The sequence below is a fragment of the Thunnus albacares genome, chromosome 23 (assembly GCF_914725855.1).
Source record: "Thunnus albacares chromosome 23, fThuAlb1.1, whole genome shotgun sequence".
In the NCBI taxonomy this organism is placed as follows: Eukaryota; Metazoa; Chordata; class Actinopteri; order Scombriformes; family Scombridae; genus Thunnus; species Thunnus albacares.
The window spans coordinates 19,162,136-19,183,584 of NC_058128.1; the positions used below are offsets into that span (position 1 = coordinate 19,162,136).

The 21,449-nt window shown below is 39.1% G+C and overlaps 1 protein-coding gene across 4 annotated transcripts in view; it reads right to left on the reverse strand.

The window, feature by feature from the left end:
* camk1da (calcium/calmodulin-dependent protein kinase 1Da) overlaps positions 1-21,449 on the reverse strand; it is a 65,419-nt gene that overhangs the window by 22,836 nt on the left and 21,134 nt on the right. For 2 of the 4 annotated variants that reach the window (XR_006400567.1, XM_044343289.1), the window contains exons 2-3: positions 12,488-12,619; positions 8,460-8,534 (exon numbers count right to left, since the gene is read on the reverse strand). Coding sequence is in view for 3 of the 4 variants with exons in the window: in XM_044343289.1 (XP_044199224.1) it covers positions 8,460-8,534; positions 12,488-12,619 (207 nt within the window). In the remaining variant the exon portion in view is untranslated. Of the gene's footprint in view, positions 1-8,459; positions 8,535-12,487; positions 12,620-14,007; positions 14,377-17,347; positions 17,420-21,449 lie in introns of those variants that run through there. The other 2 variants (XM_044343290.1, XM_044343292.1) reach the window with 2 other exon arrangements.

Consider the following 21,449-nt stretch of genomic DNA (forward strand, 5'->3'; position numbering starts at 1 on the left):
AGAAAAATACATTCGAGGAGACATACAGTAAAGTGAGGAAGAGAGACTTTTTTTTGTTTTGGTTCAAGATTTAATTCTGTTAAAGTCAAGTCATTTTACATGAATTTAAAGGTACCCTGTGGAGTTTTGTTCTACTGGTTCGCATGTGCATGGGGATGTACGTGCATGAGCATGCAACTGATGTGATACATGTTCCTGCCAATAGTTTCACACTATTCCAGGTGGTGGTAATGTGACAAGAAACACAGCAAAGTGCCAGCAATTGCAGGGAAGAGGAGGACTGCTAGAAAGAGCATCTGGATATAAACAACGCAGGTTTCCAATTTTTCAAAAACTAGGCTTTGCAAATATTTTCTGAGGAAGAAAATGCATGAAGAAGTTTGTTAGAGGATCTATAAGGATATACACGTATTTGGGTGACAAACTTTTGTTTACAAAAAACTCTGCATGGCACCTTTAACTTTGACTTCAGTGCAGAACATCTGATAAAAGTGCTTGTGATTGATGGCATGAATACAAGCAAGAATCAACCTATTTTGTGTTTTTAAAGATAAAAAACATAAAAGCTCAGCATTTCTAAATGTTGTCATCTTCACATTCTCGGTGACAAGATAGAAATCTTTCTGAGGGTACAGTCATGTCTGTTTCTCCAGTATTGATGGATGAATTTCAGGTATCAAAATCTTTCCAGAATATACTGCAACGCCCCTTTATTACATTCCTCCCCTCTTCCCGTTTTACAGCCCCTCCATCTATCTCTCCTCTGTCAGCTGATCCATTTAGTGGCATGCAGTCGTATCGCTCTCACGAGGCGATGGTCGTGCATCACGGCTGACAGTGAGCCCTTTTTTCAAGCGTGTTCGCTGTGGCAGAGATGAAGAGCCACTGCAGCCTTGGGACCTGTATAACTAATCACAGCAGAGTCAGAGATCTGACCGGAGCTATTGAGCTGCTGTGGTGATTAGTTGGCATTAAGGGAGGAAAAATCCCAGTTTCTTTTCTTCTGGTGTCTCTGATCCTACCCTTGTTTGTTCACATGAACAGTTAAGGCAGATTACAACAATATTCAGACTGGGGAAACTGTCATGTAAACACTATAATAACTCTAATCGTATTAAACTCCTAATCTATGTAAGCATAACCTGATTAACACAGCTAGACAGCGATTAAGCTATAGCTCTGATGTCATTTATTTTGAATATGTGCAAGCACCAGGTTATGTTAATGTCTGACATTAAGAAATATTAGAAAATAGCAACTAAAAACTAGAAAAATGAATTAAATAACATTAAATGGATGAACAATAAATCTAATTACCTTACGAAACAGTTAGCATCACAGCTAATGGTAAAAGCGCAGGAATATGATAAAACAATATTAGGAAGGGCCAGTATGGCTGAAATCAGTATCACAAAATGAGTGAGAATATAATTCCGCTATCCATATACATTATAATATGATAAATGTCTGAACTGATGTTCAATGCAAAAATAAACTGCATTCCACTGTTATAAGTTAACTGAGAAAAAAACTCCAAGTGTTTTCAGTGCCTTTGGCTGATTAGACCACTAGTCAGATGTAAGCTGGGTGGAGCTACGATGTCACAAACCTCTGAGTTAAACCTCTAAGTTAAGTTAAAGTGTGGTATATAAGGCAGCAGGTATGACGTTGAACCTCTATCAGCTGATAAACAGCAGCAGGTGGTAGGGATGCTGAGATAAACTTTCATTACATCTTTTCTCAGCATTCACCGCAAGTGTTTGCAGAGACAGTACAGTCCCTTCTCTATTTAGATTCAGACACCACAACCTGTGTGAAACATGTTTTTATTAATCTCTGTTGTTTACCATGCTGTTGGTGCTAAGTGGTATGTGCCTGTTTGGGTACCGGCTTTAAAAGGAATGGAGCCCATCTGGCTCAAACCAGCACTGGTCTGTTTTTGGCGCACACCCAGTGATAAAAGGTCATTTGTCCCGCCTTAGCAGGTGCAACAGAATTAACTGGAGAGCAAGGGAGATGTCAATCAAGTCCACATAGTCCATAGAGGAGGTCTAATTATGAAAAATAGGTGAAAACGCCTGCACGAGTGCACCATGGGGCTTTATTAGCTCATTTTGTTAGATTCTACTTCTTATTTACAGATTTTGTAAAATGACACAACAATATGATAATTCTACCAAAAGTCTCCTGTACAATCTAACTGAATCGAATAAATAAAGCACTGCAGAATTCAGATAAACTACTGTCGATGATCACACCCTTACTGTCAAAGCACAAACCAGAGTAAACAAAGGTTAACAACTATGAACACCAACAAAGAAGCTGGCAGACTGTCATTGTGTTCTGCTGCTTACAGGCTTCCTATGAATCCAAGCAAAACCGAATGTAAATTCCAAAACGTTACTGAAAACTATACTTTAAGAATTAAAAAGATTTGACACCTCATTTATGTGCCGAATATCCAGTATACAGTTTGGCGGCAGCATCATTATAGTCAGATGCTGCGTCTCTACTTGAAACACTTTCTACTGGATAAGTCAATTTGTCTCTACACTGCATGTGTTTTTATCCTTTACTAATATGCAATTCACAACACAAACAGCATCAATATAAAGGCCACGTTGCACTGGGTTGCATCGATTTTCAAAGCAGCACGGACTGATTGCTTCCCTGCGGTCGAGGTTACGTAAGACAAGCAGTGATGAATGGGAACGAAGGAAACGCTGTCAGACGGCATTGATCTGCCAAGCCGCAATTACACAGAAAATATTCAAAAATCCTTGTTCCTAAATGAGATTCCTGTCGTTTAAGAGAAAGAACTGACATCTCAATAAATGCACATAATTATAACTAATGAGGTTACTTATTACAGTAGTGATCGGTAGAAATGCAGCTATTACACAAGCTTCACTTTCTACTACATGTTTGCAAAAGCACTGCTGAAGTTTGTGCTTAGATCAAACACAGTTTGCTGTCACTAGTTACAGGAAATGATGGACTTTATGTTACAGCAGATCGGTTGTGATGATGGTACCGTGTAGCGCTTCAAGAAAAACAGCCTGCAGCACTCGGGTCACATGAAAAGAGAGTCTGAACTACTCTCTCTTCTGATGCTTTTATACAAAGTCTTCCACTGTATATTTCAACATTTTTCTCCACAGTCTGTCTGTGATTCTCTGTCTGTACATATAATGTGCAGAAGCTTAAAACAGCACTGTGATTTCCCTAAAAATCAGAAAGCTAGTAGGGTCCGTCTAAATAAACAACATCACATAAATAATGAGTTACTGCTTGATTAAAGCTGCATTAATTACAATTATTACAATAATTACATTATGTTCATAGTAACAACATACACAGCGATGAGTGTATGTACTGTATGTAGCTTATGTATGGCTCACATGCAATAAAAGCATCCACACTGGTGATGTGACTATATTTATTTATTTGTAATGGATCATGTACAATATTAAACATAAATGTTGCCATTTGATGTATCGCACCAGAGTTAGCTTCAGGCTAATTTTCATCTTTCTTGAATATGTTTTATCTTCAGACAGTGTGAAATACGCCATAACATTTACAAATGAAATAAAAAATAAACTGCAACCTTTTCTAGTATGACTTATTGTTTAGTTGTTGACACATTTATTGGATTGAGCCCAGTTGACACAAATGTCCCCCCGTAATTCACGATTTATCTTTCTGACATTTCAAGACACAACAAATCTCCTGCTGCAATCCTCAAGGTCACCCTGAAATGTTATAACCCAGATGTTACCTTTGACCCTGTAACTATGGCAACTGACATATACTGCATGAACAGATGGAACTGAAAGCCCTAGTGAAAGAAAAAAAAAACACTGATCTAGGAAAAATACAAGCGAGCAGGAGGGAGGCGAGAGGTGACGGTGATGGAAATCAGGTGTAAGGGGAGAAAAAAGTAGGAAAAGGAGAGGAGGGCAGATGGTGTGATAGAGGTGAGAGAAAGAGATGCACTGATAGATGTAGGTGTGGAGAAGGATGATGGAGTAGAGGTGAGGTCTTTCCCGTTACTGTCTCTGTATGACTTCGCCAGAACTAAGACAAGTAAATCCTCTCACTTCAATTCAATGGAGCACAACTTTCCCACATAAAAAATCCTGTCAAAGCAGTAAAATAAAACAGCAAGCTGTACAGTCAAAGCCTCTTGAGATGATAAATTACTGAAATTGAAAATCTGTGCTATAAAGCATAGCTATAAGTACATAACTGCAGGATGTATAATAAAGTAAATCACTGTCCATGCACAGATTAATGCAGCAGACATTAGCAGGCAATACTTTAATGCTGAGATCGTATTTCTCACATCTGGATAAAGTGAAAATGTACTTGCATCTGCAATTTTGAAAGTAATCGCCCTTATGTGTCAGTCTTGATTCCAACTTTAACTGTAACTGTTGGATAATGTGGTGTTATCTCCCTTTAATTAAGTTAAATGAAAGCATTTCAAGCTCCAATTGGTTAAGTGTAACTTACATAAGTATAACTTCCCAGAAAGTCATGTTATTTAACAGTAAAACAGTACTGAACAGGGATGATCATTTCCTTCTCACATGTTAAATGTAACAAACAGGTGGCACCAGGAAACAGAAATACTCTGTTAACTGGTTTATTCATGACAACAGGGAACTCCATTATAAGGTTACCATTGTAGGTAAACAGCTTAATCAGAGTAAGACCTTTGACTGGATTCTGGCCAACAGGGATTTCAGGTAATGTATAAAGACTTCTCAGCAGACATGTTGGAGGAACTTCAGCTCTGTGAAGTTCCTAAAATCTGAAGGTGGAAATAACACATTCTTCCTCTTACAATAGAACATTTGAATTAATGAGCCATAAACTGCCTTTTTGCTAAGTTCAACACACTCAGTGGTTTTGCTGATACAGAGTTACTTGGTCTGGTATGGCCAGTACCTTATGGTGTTGAATGTAAGCTAATGTTAGCCAACTTAAGATATTGTTGTACACTGAGTCAGTTCACTGAATTTATGACTCATCTCCATTTGTACCACTGTTACAAAACATTATAGCATTTAGCATTGTCTTGTAATTACCACTTGTGGCCACAGTGGCCGCTGTTCATCAGAAGTTACATACAGCAGTCTCACTTTAAAACATGATGGGTTTGACATGATTTCTGGGCTTTTGGTTGACGACAGCTCTTTCAAATATAAAAATGGTCTTGCCTGAGGTAAATATAACATTACAATACACCTTAATCATACATTAACAGGTAAATAATGTTCCTAATAATGCCTTTAAAGGATAGGTTCACATTTTTTCAAAACAATATTCACATGGCCTTATATACATTGAAAGAGTCATTCACCTCTCCATACTGTGATCAGGGACAAAATTCACATCGTCACTCTGTGTAAAAATGCAGTCTTAAGTTCAGCTGAAGCTAATCTGAGGCTCCAGAAAACTGACTTGATTCAAATCAAGTGGGTATTTTCCAAATTTACAGTCTTTTTAATACAGAATTCCCTCTTTGTTTTACTGTCTTCTACAGCTCAGCAAGGAAATGCTTTCCAGAGAAATACAAACAGGGAATTTTGTACTGAGGAGACCCACTTGATTAGACTATCTCACTGTGTGTCTGGATTTTGTCCCCCATCACTTACTTTGTAAATACATTAGGAAGGGCCAGTGCAGAGGCCAGTACAGAGAGGATAAATGATTTCAGTGACCAAAAGCTGTTACAATATACATGTGAATTATATATAGACATGTGAATATTACTTTAAAATAGAGTTGAAAAAATGTGAACCTACCCTTTAAGTATCACATTTACAGTGGACACATTCCAGTTTTCCTTCACAACACAGCCGCACTGGCATTTTCCCTGAAATGTTACTAGGTCTTGAGGTGGGAAATTGGTAGTGCAGATTTCCCTGAAAATCTCTCACTGCTCCCATTCACACATGACCCCAAGCAGGAAATGTTCCTGAACATTTCAAGGAGAGACTGCATATATGAAAGGGGATAAATGCGCATGGCCTGGATGTAAAAGGTCACAATGTAGCCACTCTGCATGCTGCTGAACATAAATATCATTAAATATCAGTGATGTCAGTTCAAACTTTCATTATTAGATGAGGTCTGACTTAACTATTTCATAGTAACCTACTTAGGAAACAAATAGATCCTATCAGACTGTTATTTTTACAGATCGTACAGCCACACCACAGCAAGCAGTTTCAGCTAAAGTGGCTTTCTGTTTCTAACCTGCTGATAATAACCAACAGTTTCCCAGTTTTTAGTGCTATTAGGTTTGTGATATAAGCCTCTGCAACCAATGTCTATTCCAGAGTTACTTTGAATTGTTTGCCTTTTATTATATGCCAAGATCTGTTGCTGTAAAACTCTGACAAGCTTGGAGTTTATGATCCAACAGTTTAAAAAATTAAGACTGAATGCAAACTTCATACATGCAGAGCACATAAAAACATGTAAATTGACTCTGTGTTTAAAAATCTGCAGCTTCAAACCATCCAAGTTACATTGTTATCTATTTTGACATACAGCTCCTACGTGAAATACAGAACTAGATCGCAGAATAATACAAGGATTGTAGTCAAAATGGGTAGAGCAGTGCCTGTCATCAGGAGGTGTGTTTATTTCCTGACTGATCACTCAATCAGACCGGTTATACAATCGCTGCTTTTGTCTCATCTTGACTGTTGTTTGGTAGTTTGGTCAAGTACAACTGAAAAAGATTTGCACAAGCTTCAACTTGTGCAGAGCAAAGCTGCACGTCTAACTCTTCATCTGTTCATCCAGAGGGAGTGTAGAGGGCATGCATGAAGCTCTCTCCTGGCTAAAAGTTGTTTGATTTTGCTTTCTATCACTAACAATGATTCAGTCGACAACCAGGTCACCAAGGCTTTATGATGAGTCTTTGCTGTGAAGACTCCACCTGCACATTTTTTGTTTATTTGGAACTAATAAAAGAGTGCAAAGAATTATTCATACCTGTTATCTACATTGAGTGTGCATTGAGTGCAAAATGACCAACCAATAATGGCCTATTACCACAAAACCTTGTGGATTAGCTGTTTGTCATTCAAAAATATTAGCTTTTAGCCAAGAGTTCTTTTCCTGAATCAAAAGTAAAAAGTTTTGGTTTACAGTATCAGAGAAAACATCTAGTTTCCCGTATTTTGAACAGAGTCGGCGTCAAAATCGAAGGACTGATACATGTGTGGTAGGCGAGCAGATAATCCGCTGACATGAGGTTGTAAACATAACCACAGTTGTGTAATCCACATCCATGACTTCCACCTGAACTTGACTGAAATATTTCCAGTACGAGTGCCAAGCTTCCAGACCAACTTCTCCTCTTATGTAAGCAGTGGTAACCTTGCAGAGGAGGTTAGTGGAGCACCTATGGGTGAACCACAGGCGATCCTGCTTCCCTCTACTGTTGACCGTCAAAGCAGAGATGTTATTGATGTAATAGAAGCCTTGTGGGTGCTTGGTGTTTGTGCGTGGGAGGACGGGTGGGCTTTTTGTGTGTTTGTTGCCGCTCTTGTCGTCATCTCAAAGTTGTCATTGAACTGAAAAGTGTGTGTGTGTGTGTGTGTGTTAGTGTGTGTTTGTGGTGATGGGTGGGTGGGCAGAAGAATGAGATTAAAAGTGTGAGAAAGAGTGAGATGGGGTATTATGAATTTTTGGCACATATATATGTGTTTTATGAATAAGTAATATGAAAAAAACAACTCAAATTGCAACAAATCCCTCTGTCACCAACTATTTCTATCAGACTTAAAGAATAAAGATGTATTTTGAATTTATTTGGTGAGAAATCACTCTTATATTCTCATTTTTATTAAATATGACCAAAAACAAACATCAAAATAAACAGAGTTTGTCTTTTTGTCTATTTTCAACATGAAAAAATAAAAATCTGGAAGGATTTGAGATTTTTTTTCCTTTGTCACCAATGATCCTTTACCTCAGAAGCAAACATTCAATATAATCTGTCTTTCAAAACTATAGTGACAGCCTCTCATTCTTCATCGTGTTTGCTTCATTTAGAACTGCACTTCCATAAAGTCTCACAGGAGCAGGAATTTTTTTTAAAAAGAATGGTCAAAATTGAAGAAGCAGATGCTGAGATATCCTGACTTTTAGCCGCCAGAACGGAGATCCAGCTGGATCCTACATTTCCCATAATGCAACTGGATAGCATCTTTTGATTAAATGCTCCCTGCCTCCTATATGCCCACTTCTCTTAGCCCACACCTCTAGTTTGTAACAAGTTTTGTTAAAAATTAGTGCTCATGTCAATCTGAGATAATCCTGATGACATCACAATGACATCATCTGGGTTACAAACCTCCTACAGAGCCACAGAAGACTGAGTAGTCCTCAAATACAAGTAAACTGAACTTGTGTGTAAAACTTTGACTCACAGCTGCATAATCAGGTAGAGGTGGTCAGGACTCTCATAGATGTCTTCCAGCGCCACAATGTTTTCATGCTTGATCCTGCAAAGCAAAGACAAACCATGGGTTAAGCTTTATATTTAAAAGTTTCAGGTCACACACAATAACCCATTAACACAACCAAATGCCCAAAATTTAATCCTGATGACTGCTGTTGAGCTGCAGAAATGTTGGTTTCCCATTAAGTTTCTGCCACATAAATAAAAATAACTGATAATCCAGAGTAATACTCTGACAGTCTGTTACCCAAACTGACCTCATAATCCAGATTTTAAAAAATTTTAACCTTTAGTTCGAGGAAAAGTTGACTGCTTTGCTTTCTTTACGTCACCGTGGTCTTTAATCTCTCACACCACAAATCTTACGCCAAAATGAACCTGAAACTTTCTAATCACAAGGGTCCATTTTCCCCAAACCCATTTTCATCCTCTCTGCTCATTCCTGTCGCTTCTCTCCTGATTTCTCCATGGTTACGGCACTGTGATGAGGGTGTTTCATGCTGCTGTGTGTGTGTGTGTATGTCTGTGTATGTGTGTGTAGGTGTGCGTTCGTTATTCTAATACCTCATACCTTGTAGAAACACGATTGATTTTGTGTGTGGGTGTATGGGTTAATCATCTTTTGCATTGTGAACAGAGGTAATTCCCCCTGGTCTATCCTTCCCACACACACACACACACACACACACACATACAAAGACATACAAATACACAACAGGTGCGCAGGTGAGCATCTAACACTTATTATGAGCGTATGATCTCTGTGGCGGCAGGCAGACGATGAACTGCAGAGATGAGATGTGACTCATACACACACACGCACGCACACAGGCGTACAGGTTGAAAAGGGATAATGTGTGTGTATTTAAGCCCTGCCTGGGATAATGATGGGCTGGCAGCAAACAGCCTGAGTTTAATGGCAGAGAACAGTCAGGGTGCATTCAGAAAAACCCTCTCAAACATTACAGTCAGTGGTTCTCATTCATGGATTTCTCTGGCATGTTTCCTCTTCTCTTGAACTATATATCTTTTAAAATGGACTTTATAAAAAATTAGCTCAGTCAATTTAGTCAATTGATTTTTGAGCAGCACAACAATTTTGGCAATTATGAAGTAATTTCTCATGCAAAATTGCCAAAAATTCTCAGATTTCAGCCTCGCAGTTGTGAGAATTTGCTTCTTTTCTTTGTTTTATATTATTGTAAATTACAGTAAAAGCCTTTGAGTTTTTGACTGTTGGCTGCAAACTTGTGTGTTACTTTTAATGGCACCTGATAGGACAAACAATGCATTGATTACTCAAAAAATAATCCAAAGATTCATCAATAATAATCTTTTACAGCCCTAGCTCTGACCATACATTTGCTGATTCTGGATGTGTTTCTCACCATTGTTACCATTTTTCTGATATATCACATGATTCTCCCAGATAACGTAACAGTCACTTAGGTTTATGTATGGCCACCAGTTTCATTATTTCAAGTCTTTATCTGAGAAATCATGTGTTTTTTGTTTGCAATGTCGGATGGCTCAAAAAACTTCAATACCCATGAGCCTCAGAAGCCAGTTAAACACTTCACAACGCTATTGCGATTGCTTGAGTGGTGATTTATATTGATTTATAATCTTATAATCTGCTTTGTTTACATTTAATTTACAAAATTCCTCATTAGACGTTTTGTGTAATGAACGCGTGTGTTTTCATTTTGATTACTTTGTTCCTAATATGACATCTGATGGTTGGAGTAGGAGTTGGATGGTCTCTAACGTGTTCAAATAAATGTTGAAAATCAACTCTCAGACAGTTAGTCGACACTGACATTGCATCATTGACTGAATATGTATGTATACGTGTTCTTTTATAAAATGTACAACCGTAAGTGCTGTTTGTTAAAGACTCAGTATCTCTGAGGATAGCAGTCTCTATTTTTATATTTTAAATAATACCTTAGTAAAGTTTCTCTAAATTACCCACAATTCTACCACCAAAGTCTCACAGATTTTGCTCTGTTTCGCTGATGAAGAACAGCTCCAGCTTCCTGTTTTTGTGTCATAAAGTAATCCTGCAGATTTCCCTCCAAAGCCGACCTGGTGTCTCGCAGTGTGGTAGAGATTGCCCGTCTGCTCAGTGATGCTCTCATTTGTTTACAGTAATGACACCCATTAGTCTAAATGAATGTCTGCATCTCTCCCGCAATTCTCATTTTCTCTAATGTTACACAGTGCAGCCAAATTAGCAAATTTATTGTCAATGGCCTCATACATCAGTATTGTCAGAGCATACACAAGTCCAGCAGTAACCATGTGATGCTTCTGTGTAATTGTTTGTGTGTGTGTGTGTGTGTGTGTGTGTGTGTGATAGGGAGACAAAAGGGGGTCCTTGTTAATTAGCCTTGAGGATTGCAGCTTAAACTGGGAGGAGGTGCTGCAGTAAAAACACTAAACACCAAATAAATGTAATTTGAATTTCAATTAAGATGTTTTGTGTTGTGATATTGTGTATTCCTCCTCCCACTTCACAATTTTCCTTCACTTACTTACTAATTATGCTAATCTTAACCAAAGGTCCACTTACTTACTAGCTTCTTTCAGAGCTTTCAGCCTGATCTTAGTGTTCATTCAGCAGGAGTTTGCTCATTTGTTGATGACTGTGAGATGCAGTTGAAGTTCCAATTAACGCTATTAAGACCTCATGTTTAGATTATTTTGTCAAACTGCCACCTCCAAGGTCAAGAAGGAACATTAAGACACATGCTTTAACGTTCCCCTCCACTCAAAAATATGTTTTCTTCTTGTTGCTTCATTTGGATGTTTGAGCTTCACTGTGCAGAATGATGTACGTGCAGAGTTTGTTTGCACATTGATCTGCTGAAAGTGGAAAGTTTCTCTGTGCTCAATGAAAATCTGATTTTAATGGGCGGGAACTTGATTTATGAAATGACAAATAGTTTGGAAGCCAATCCTGGTCCAATATTCAACACAACTTTCACTTATAAGAGTGATGTGTAAACTTGAAGCCTCCAGTGCACAAACACTGTGAATGCACTTTACAGTGAAGTAGGAGACTTTGTGTGTCCCACAGTTAAACTTTTGAAATTAAATATTTAATATTTTATTTCAAAATAGAACAGAATATTTGCATATACATAGAATCTTGAATTTTCAATGAGGGAGAAGGATTAGATGCCATTTTTTGGGATGTTTTTTCTTGATTTTAAAATGGAAATGTGCTTGTTGTATTTCTTATGAATGATTTCCTTCATGCTAACTAGTTGCTTGTGTTAATATATGTGAAATATAAAGCACAACATGGCCTGATTGTATGCATTACATCGATTTGTTTGAATTGTTAAGACTCAAATTGTCATTTTTGAAAGTGTTCAATGCTAAGGTATGTTTCCTAATAGTAAAATCAACCGCCGGCTGTACATCCTACAAATATCCACAATCTGGAAGTAAGAAGTAAGAAATAGTTATCATGCAGTGTCTGCAGCTGTACTGTATCTTTAACTAGCATACATGCACCGACCAGGCAGAACTGAGACCACAAAAATATAAGTAATCATATCAAAGAGCTGTTTAGCTAATCAGTAGTTTTTAAAATAAGTTGTTGGAAACAGAAGCACTAGAGGACACATGTCAACACTGTCTCTGCTCTTGGACTCTATCATAATGATCAGCAACAGAGAGCAACAAACTTACTAGAGTAGCACACATTCACACTTACTTTAAACTCCAGAGAGAATCCAAAGACATCCAACACCTTGATTCAGTCGTGATGTGTGTGTGTGTGTGTGTGTGTGTGTACCTATGTGTGGTAGGTGAGCTGTGGATCGTGACCTGGGGGCGGGGGTTTGGGGAGGGGGGCGAGGGGGGTGGGAGGAGGGTCGTGATGCATGGAAAAGAGAGGAGATGCACAGTTGCCCCGGTAACCAGGAATTAGGAGGCTTATGAGTGTGTATGTGTGTGCGCTTGTGTTTGTGTCACAGCACTCACTTCCTCAGCACGGCGATCTCGTTCTCGATGCTGCTCTCCTTCCCCTTCAGAGCCTTTTTCGGGATGCACTTCACCGCAAACATCCGACCTGTCAGCTTCTCCTGAGCCAGGACCACCTCAGAAAATGCTCCTCTGTAAACACATGAATAAAAACGTCACATGAGTCACAAGCAGCGTGTTTATTGGATGATGTGAAACTTCTGGTTTTCACATTAGGCAAGTTTTTGGGATACAAAATGCATTTTATAAACTGTCAGGAGAGTAGGACCCTGCAGTAACTAGTCTATAAAAAATACAGAAAGATAGAGAAAATCATCCTTCAATCCAGCGATCACCAATTTCACCTTTAAAGGCTCTGAAAACCTATTTTCACAATTAGCTTCTTACTATGAGCAATGGGGTTTCATGTGAACAATAAAAAAACAGTTTTAGTCATTTCACAAGTGATAAGAAGTATATTTATGTTTTCATCTGTGCGCTCCTCACTGGTTTGATGTGGGCGGGGTCTCAGTTGGGAAAAGGTGATGTCATATATTTCTCTGCGCCAATCAGGATTTAGCAACATCTGAATCTACAGTATATTGTAACTAGTTAGTTTCCCACTAAACTCTGCATTTTGTCTACTCGCACTTGAACTTCAATTTAAAAAGTCGACTGCTGAGGAGAGTTGTTGATTGATTTGCTTATGTTGCCATGGCGACTGTCAATCACATCTGATAAAACCACATCCATACAGTCCTGGTGAAGCAGATTAGCTGAGTTTTGAGTGTTAAACTCTTAGTTAATTATGTCTAAGCGTGTTTTAAACTTTTAAGCTTTATGTTATGGAGAAATTCTTAAGATGATTCCTGCAAAAAAGCAATGAAATAAATGATCAAATGGTAAAACAAATATGTTCAAGTCAGTAGTCCAGACTTTCTATACATGACGCTTAAACACTTTGTAATTTTTGGTTATTTTCTGTAGTTGGTTGGTTGCATTCTACCTCTAAAAAACCAAACTGCGGTTCTCTTTAAAGGAGAAAGCGAAAAATTCCTTTTATCTTCAATAAGAAAACGTCAGTGTAACCAATTCAGTTATTTTCCATTCTGAGATCCCATTAACAACATGTAAAGTCTTTATCAGACGATATTAATATGCAGAAAATTTCACTGCAATAATAGTAATGTGATGGGATCTGCCAGGTGTAACATTAGAACATTAGCAATTTTTTGATTTATTCACTTAGAACGACCGCTACGGTAGAAAATCATTTCAAATTTTTGTTTCTCGCATCATAAAAAACTGATGATCCTCAATAACTGTCACCACACAAATATAAAGTGAAATAACTGGAAATTTAAATTCAGCCTTGTCTTTCAGTTCTTGTATGTGTGTGTATGTTTGTGTGTGTGTGTGTGTGTGTGTGTGTAGGCGTCAAGGAGGACAAGCAGGGTGATGAATGAAGATGAGCCTATTGCGAGTTAATCTGCCTGAACCGAGTGTTGACTCCTGTGTCAACACATTGCCTTCAGCCTCACCAATGTAGCATTAGAGTAAACACGTCTCTCTCTCTTTCGTCTCATTGTTCTCTCTGCCAGCTCCTCCTGTCCAACAGTCAGGCTACCTGCAGCTGACACAAATCAATGTTTATAACTTTCTAAGACCCATAAAACGCACACTTAAACTGAATTTAAGACGACAAGTAAGGTTTTTTCAGCAATGGCTCTAAGGTGACAATGTCTTTGGTCCAGACAAAAATATCTCAGTATCTACTACATGGATTGGTACAAATTTTGTACGGACATTCGTGGTTCCCAGACAATGAATCCCAATGACTTTGGTGATCTGCTGACTTTACAGCGCCACCATGAGGTTGACATTTGTGGTTTTGAGTGAAATATCACGACAACTATTGGATGGATTACCATGACATTTGTTACACATTTCAAGTTCCCCCCTAAGATAAATAGCAATTACTTTGGTGATCTCTTAACTTTTGATCTAGCACCATCATCAGGTCAAATTTTAATTTGTCCGATACTTTGGTTTATGATCAAATACCTGCTTAACTAATTCCATCACCATCTGCTGTACTACATACATGTACATCCTTGATTTTGGCCCCACAGCAATGACACTATAATTTGCTTTAGTTTATATGGTGAACATGTTAGCAAATAGTTATCTACCTATTTTGTCCACCTTGTGAATGTAAGTCTAACATTCACTCTTCTTTAGCTCTGCTTTAGTCTCTACAAACTCCTGGGCTCATTAGCACGTAAATGCTATTTTCACCAGCTAGTCGCTAACTTTGTTGTCTGATGTTTGGAATTGGGTAATGTACAGTAGGTTTCGAATGAAAACGGAGCTAGTGAAAGCAGTGAGTTTTGGCTGGAAAACTAAAACAAGAAGCTGACAGATGCTAAAATGCTCCTTAGAGCAGAAATAATATGTTGTTGATTTGTCCTTTCATATTACTCATGTTCATTTGATTAGAGCAGTTTTAACATTTTTAATCTTTTTATCTTTTTTATTCTGGTCCACTTAATCATTAGTTTTTCATTTGCCTTTATTTTTGATGATTTTGAATCTGTGGCCTTGTGTGAAACACTTTGTAAACTAGTGTATAAAAGATGCTTCACAAAGAAAAATAGTAATTATGCTCTGCTACAACAAAGTCCGGTTTATAAGGAAGAATCAGAAACTAAATAACCAACGTGAGAAATAAAAAGAAAGAAATGAACTGTTAATGACTATTTTTGAAGATTACTCTACTGACCGTGTTCTGTTAATGAAATATTTCATATCAATATCTGTCAAGGCCTTCTAGTTACATCAGCCAAGACTCATTCAGAGGTTTCAAGGAACCGACAGATTGATTCATTTTCATCTCCTTACACCTGCCTCCTTGGAAAATGAATTTCTCATCAGGTTACCTTCACGACTCTCTCCTTTGTCTATTTTCTGAGGTTTTTCATTCATCCATCGAGTTAATTAGTGTGTATTTTAGTGTGTCTATTGGTGCTGTCAGTGTGTTTCGTGCTGCTCATTCAAGGGGAGAGAGGCTGTTGTGAGTGAATGAGCTCTCTATAGCATCGATATGTGCATGTGTGTGTGCTGCCGTCCACAAAGCCCTCCAGCCATTTAGGGGCGAAGCGAGGTCGACAAACACCAGCGTGCCATTGCAGCGGTACAAACACGGAGAAAACGTTTTTTAACGCTGCTCGCTGTTGGTGTTTTTCTCACGCCTCTCGGTAAGAATCTCGTTTTCTTCTCACCTTCGCGTCCTCCCCCCCTCCTCTGCCTCCCTCTGTCATCCTCTCTCTTTAACTCTCACCTCACGCTCCACACATCTTTTACAGTGACAAGTGATCCTTAATGCTGGTTGCCCCTGGTAATGAAAGTAGACTGTCCGGCAGCCAATCAGATCACTTGAGTTGCTACATACACACACATAACAAACACCTGCTTGCACTGATAATGATTGTTGAGGGTTTCGGTGACGTCAAAGCCAGACAAAACAAATGGGCTGTGTTGTCTGTACTGCTGCTTCATACATACACACACACACACACACACACACACACACACACACACACACGTGTAAGGTGTTTGATTCATTACCCTCTGAGAGAGAGAGAGAGAGATTGGTACATACATGAATGAGCATCCGCTGAAAAAGCCACATGGGGATACATATACACACAAGCTCTTCTATCACACACACACACACTCCAGGACTGTGTAGCTGTGTGTGTGTGCATGTGTTAGAGCGTGCTCGTGTAGGACAGTGTCTTCTACCCATCTACCCATCAGAGAGTACAGTCACTCTTAATCTGCACTAAACTCCCATCTCACATAATCCCAATAATCCCTCTATTATAACAGCAGGGAACACACACACACACGTGTAGCTTGTCTGTTAGTAGCACAACTATGGTGCATAACTTTCATGATGTGATTCTGCTTCACTATAAAATGATTTGACTGCTATGTGGGTATAATCGCTGTATTCCTGTTCCATTAGAGACAACTGGTTAGCTCTAAGTGTATCTTACAGCAGTGGTGTTGGTAGTTATAGCACAGGTGTTGCTTTATTAATCATCACAGGTGAGACTGGTTGCATCTGCAGTTGCTTTTGTGCTTCATATAGGGATATATCTTAGTAAATTCAGGATTTGAACAGGAGGTGTAAAAATACTTTTTGGCATAATACATAATTAAACAGCGCTCCTGTTAAATGTCACTGTTTTCTGTATTCGTGCTGCAGTCATAGCAAAATTATCCATGCATACGTTTCAAAATACAGAGGAAACATCTGAATAAATGATTAGAGGAGCATGGCGAACGCAGCTAATTCTAGGTCACAAGAGGTCACTGAATGATTTGATGCGTATGAGTCATGTGCTATGGCCATGGGGTTGAATACAGAGAATTGAGATTATGAGATTTCCAGGGAAATTCTCCACAAAATCTGGTCCCATTTCCAGGGAAACGTACCACTAGATCCTGGGATTTTTGGCGCATGTGTGTTGGTTTTACGCTTGTGAAAAATGCTGTTTTGTACTGAAACGAGAAAACCTCCAAACCTCATTAACGCTTTCACATTACAGTGGTAGACATAGTCCCACCTTGAATTACCATTATTACAACAATATAACTGGACTGACTTCACCTTTTAACGATACCTTTTCAAGCTGAAACTTCAGATATTAGTTAGATTTTGTGGCAAAATATTTTTTAGATTCACTCAAAAATATGTTTTTGTTCCTTCACTTGTCTGTTTGAGCTTCACTGTGCAGAATGATGTATGTGCAGAATTTGACACTAGAAGGCTGTTTTCACATTCATCTGCTGAAGGAGGAAAGTTTTTCTAACCTGACACGCCAGATGGTTTGTTACACCGAACCATCTGAGAAGCAGTCCCTGGAAACTGGAAAAGGGCAGGCACTGTCAAAAAAAAAACCAAACTTGGCAGGTGATTGGATGAACCATCTGTCTATCACTGTCTTACCTTGCAAGGCAGCTGGATTCGCGAGATCACAAGAGAATCCTCATTGGACACTGAATGCTCTGAACCACCGGTGGTTTGGACACAAGCGCATAACTTGAAGCCTGACAAGACGGATTCTCGTGTGATCTTGTGATGTTGTGATGTTGTGAATCTGAGTTGAAGGTGTGTACCTATGAGCATGATTTGTGACTAGTTCAGAGCCAATCGTGGTATTTACACAAGTGTGATGTAGAAACCTGAAGTCTTCAAGTGCACAAACACTGAGAATGGACTTGACAGGTTTTCAAAGCAGAATATCTTTATATATCTTAAAGCGAGTCTGGAGGGGATCTTTCCATGAACGCAACACAGTGCAACATCTGCAAATGGAAAACGATTCAAACAGATCAACAAGTGGCTTCATCAGTCATGCAGACCTTCATCAGGAATTAGAGCAGTAGGGCCAATTGAATTCCTCAAACCACAGAAACAACTTGCTGAAATAGTTGCATGTGATGGATATCCCTTTCTTGCCACAGCGACAGTATTGACCTCAAGTCTGCTCTATTACAGTAAGATGCTCCCATAAAACCACTCACATGTATAACTGAGGGTTGAACCATTCTGTATGGTTGGTATTGTGATGTTCCCACCTCAAAGTTAGTGTACTTTACCACATAATCTAACAAATACAAAATATAAACATCAGAAAATTAGAATAAATGTAATTGTATGACTAATTATATGCAATATTTTTAAAATTAAACTTCATTTTAGGCGAGAAATTCCGGAAATCCTTGGAAAGGTCTGATATATTCCTGGGAAGACATCATTTAAAATCACCTCACATCATCCTCACAGCCACAAGGTCTGACTGGATCAACATGTTAGACGGAGCTCTCCACCGCCATCATCAAAATGCTCATCCCTGTGGTTATAGTGAAACAAATGTTGATGTACGGGGATGTGACAGTCAATAACATGAGGATAAGCTCTGATCTCCAGTTAGAAATGATGATAATGCAGCTAAAGGCAACAAAAATCGATTACTACATCAGCGAAGACAAGATTTGTACATTATTTGCATGCAGACACACGTTCATTCAAGCTGAATATATAACGTCAAGCTTGACTGTACTGATAGAAGGAAAAAGATAAGAAGAGAGAGAGACAGTGTGTGTGTGTGTGTGTGTGTGTGAGAGAGAGAGAGAGAGAGAGAGAGAGCTGTGAATGGCGTTACACACATACACCTCCACCACTACCACAACAGCAGGAGAACAGCATGGTCCACTTCACATTTTGTCAACCCTAAATTCATTTGCTTACCACACACACACACACACACACACACACACGCACATACACACACGCACAGGGTGAAAAGGACCTGTTTGTATAACATCTGGAAGCTGAGCTCATACACTGGCCTGTGTGTGTGTGTGTGAGAGTGTGTGTGTCGGGGGTTGACTAGCTGGCAGTCCCTGCTGCCGTTACCCGCGGCAACAATGATTGCATTTCCTCCTGTATGAACCTGTGTAATTGTGTCAGTCGAGCTCCACTGCCTCTGTCAGTGCGCTGAGCAAGAAAAGTATTGGCAGCAACGGTGTGTGTGTGTGTTTCTCCATCAAGAGCATATCCAGCAGGGAAACAGTCTGTCTCACACACTTACACTTACACACACACACACACACACACACACACACACAGTATAGGGAGGGAGAGACTTGACTGGGCTGACAAGGTGACAGTGACACATTTAACATGATGACTGACAGCAGCCATCGGTGTTTCTCAATGTCTGAAACTGAAAATACATTCATCCTAAAGAGTCATTTAGTCATCAGATTCCCCCAAAAATCCACCTGAAACAAGGTAACATGGCCACAAACACACCACAGATTTGATTTGGTGCTTTGATGCTAACATTAGGTTTTGATATAAACCCATCTGAGTCAAAAGCTTCTCTCTGAGGGCCACCGTGTAACAATCACAGAGAACTCCCCAATAGAAGAAGCTTCAAGGCCATAGTGGGAAAACAGACCAGAATGCAATGCAGTAGCAAGACTAGTGGGGATGTGATTAAAACAAAGGCTGCTGAATGATCACACTGTATTTCCAATTGTACTCCTGTATTTCTACTTTTGCTTCAAGTGCCTGCCCCTAATTAGTTTACTAGCTGGACTAATTAGCTCACCAGCTAATTATCTACTGGCTATGATGAGACTTAAAGCGGATATATAATCAAACGAGACCAGGGCCATATTTACTAAATATTTGTGGCCATCTTTTTGGTGTTTACCAGCCACATTGACTGAACGCTGCGATGGAGGAAGCTGCATCTGAAATGTTAAGGTTGGGAAAATCAGATGTAAAATCTGCTGCACTGTTTACCGGAACCCCACAGAAGGAGAGAGATTATAGACAAGACAAAAGAGCAGCAGTCTGTTATTTTTCACAGGACTTTACCTTTCTGTTTCCCTCGGGCCCCTCCTGCCGTTTGTTCCTGACTTTTAACGCCTTCCTGCAGCTCCGGTCCAGTCTGATATTACTGAGGCAGCCAGTTATTTATTAAGTAGATAGTTCTTATTTACAAAAAAACTCTTGTCAAAAACTGATTTTTCACAACTCATTCAATCACTGATCTTTTTGTTGAGCTGACATCAGGATATTTAACTCACATTTCCTCACATACAGCTTTCATCATTTACATTTGTAGTCTTAGTGAATACCCTTCATTAAAAAAAAAACTTTGGTGACCAACTGACCAACTACTACGCCACTTGTAAGCACTTTTGTCAGAGCGTCTTCCATCGAACACAAAATGAGAATCTAGAAAGGCCGGCTCTGTCCAAGAATTCTCTCCTTAGAGGAAGAGGAGGAAAAACAAATGGTGGCCAAACTCCTGGCAAGAATCGGCAACACCTTCCATCTCCTAAATAAAACCCTTAAAAGCGCTCTGGACAGCTCTTTCAGCGACATGCTGCTCCATCTGCAGTGTGTGAAGGAGCACTATTAGGTCTTTTGTCCCCACTGCTGTCTGACTACTAAATCACCACTCTTCTCTGCAGACCAAACGACTACAGGACTACAAATTAACTAGATTATTATAGATGCTGCTGCGAGTGTAATAATTGTATCTTGTGATGCAAAAACTGCTATTTTCAGGCAATCTTGTTTAATTATTTGATCTATATATCTATATAAGTATCAGAAAATAGTAAAAAATGCCTACAACAATTTCCTAAATCACCAGGACGATGTAATCAGATTGTGTGTTGTGTCAGATAAGGCTGTGACTAACCATTATTTGCATTATCAATTAATCTGTCGATTATCGATTAGTTGTGGGGTCGGAAAATGAAAAATGATCACTGTTGTCAAGGTAACTTCCTCAAATGTTTTCTGTTGTCCCGACCAATGTAAGATATTTAGAATTTGAACATTTTTTATTTTAAAAAAATGACTCAAAACAATTATCACAATAGTTAACAAATAAAATGGCATGGGGTTAATATAGTGCACTTTATAGTAAATAGAGAGTGATTAGGGTCTGTGTGTGAGCGTGCATGCGCGCACACACACACACACACACATGCACACACACACCTGCATGCAGAGAGGAGTAATGTCAGCTCTGTAGGTCTGCTCCTGCCCGATCAATAATTAGCTGTTTAATCAAAGCCGAAGCGGTTGCCTCTGAATGGCCTTGGCTCTCTCTCTCTCTCTCTCTCTCTCACACACACACACACGCACACACACACACACGCACGCACACACACACACACACACATCCACATGGCAGAGGGCCTGATAATGACATGGACAAGGACAATTATACAGCGCCGGGCTAACATCATCACTGAGCAAGCCATATACGCACATGAACACACGCGTGCTAATGTTTTCATGTGCTTTGAATACAAAGTAATCACAATGGTTGAATTGCGTGTCTTGATAGGAGTGAAAAGATAGGCCAGTTCCTGAAAC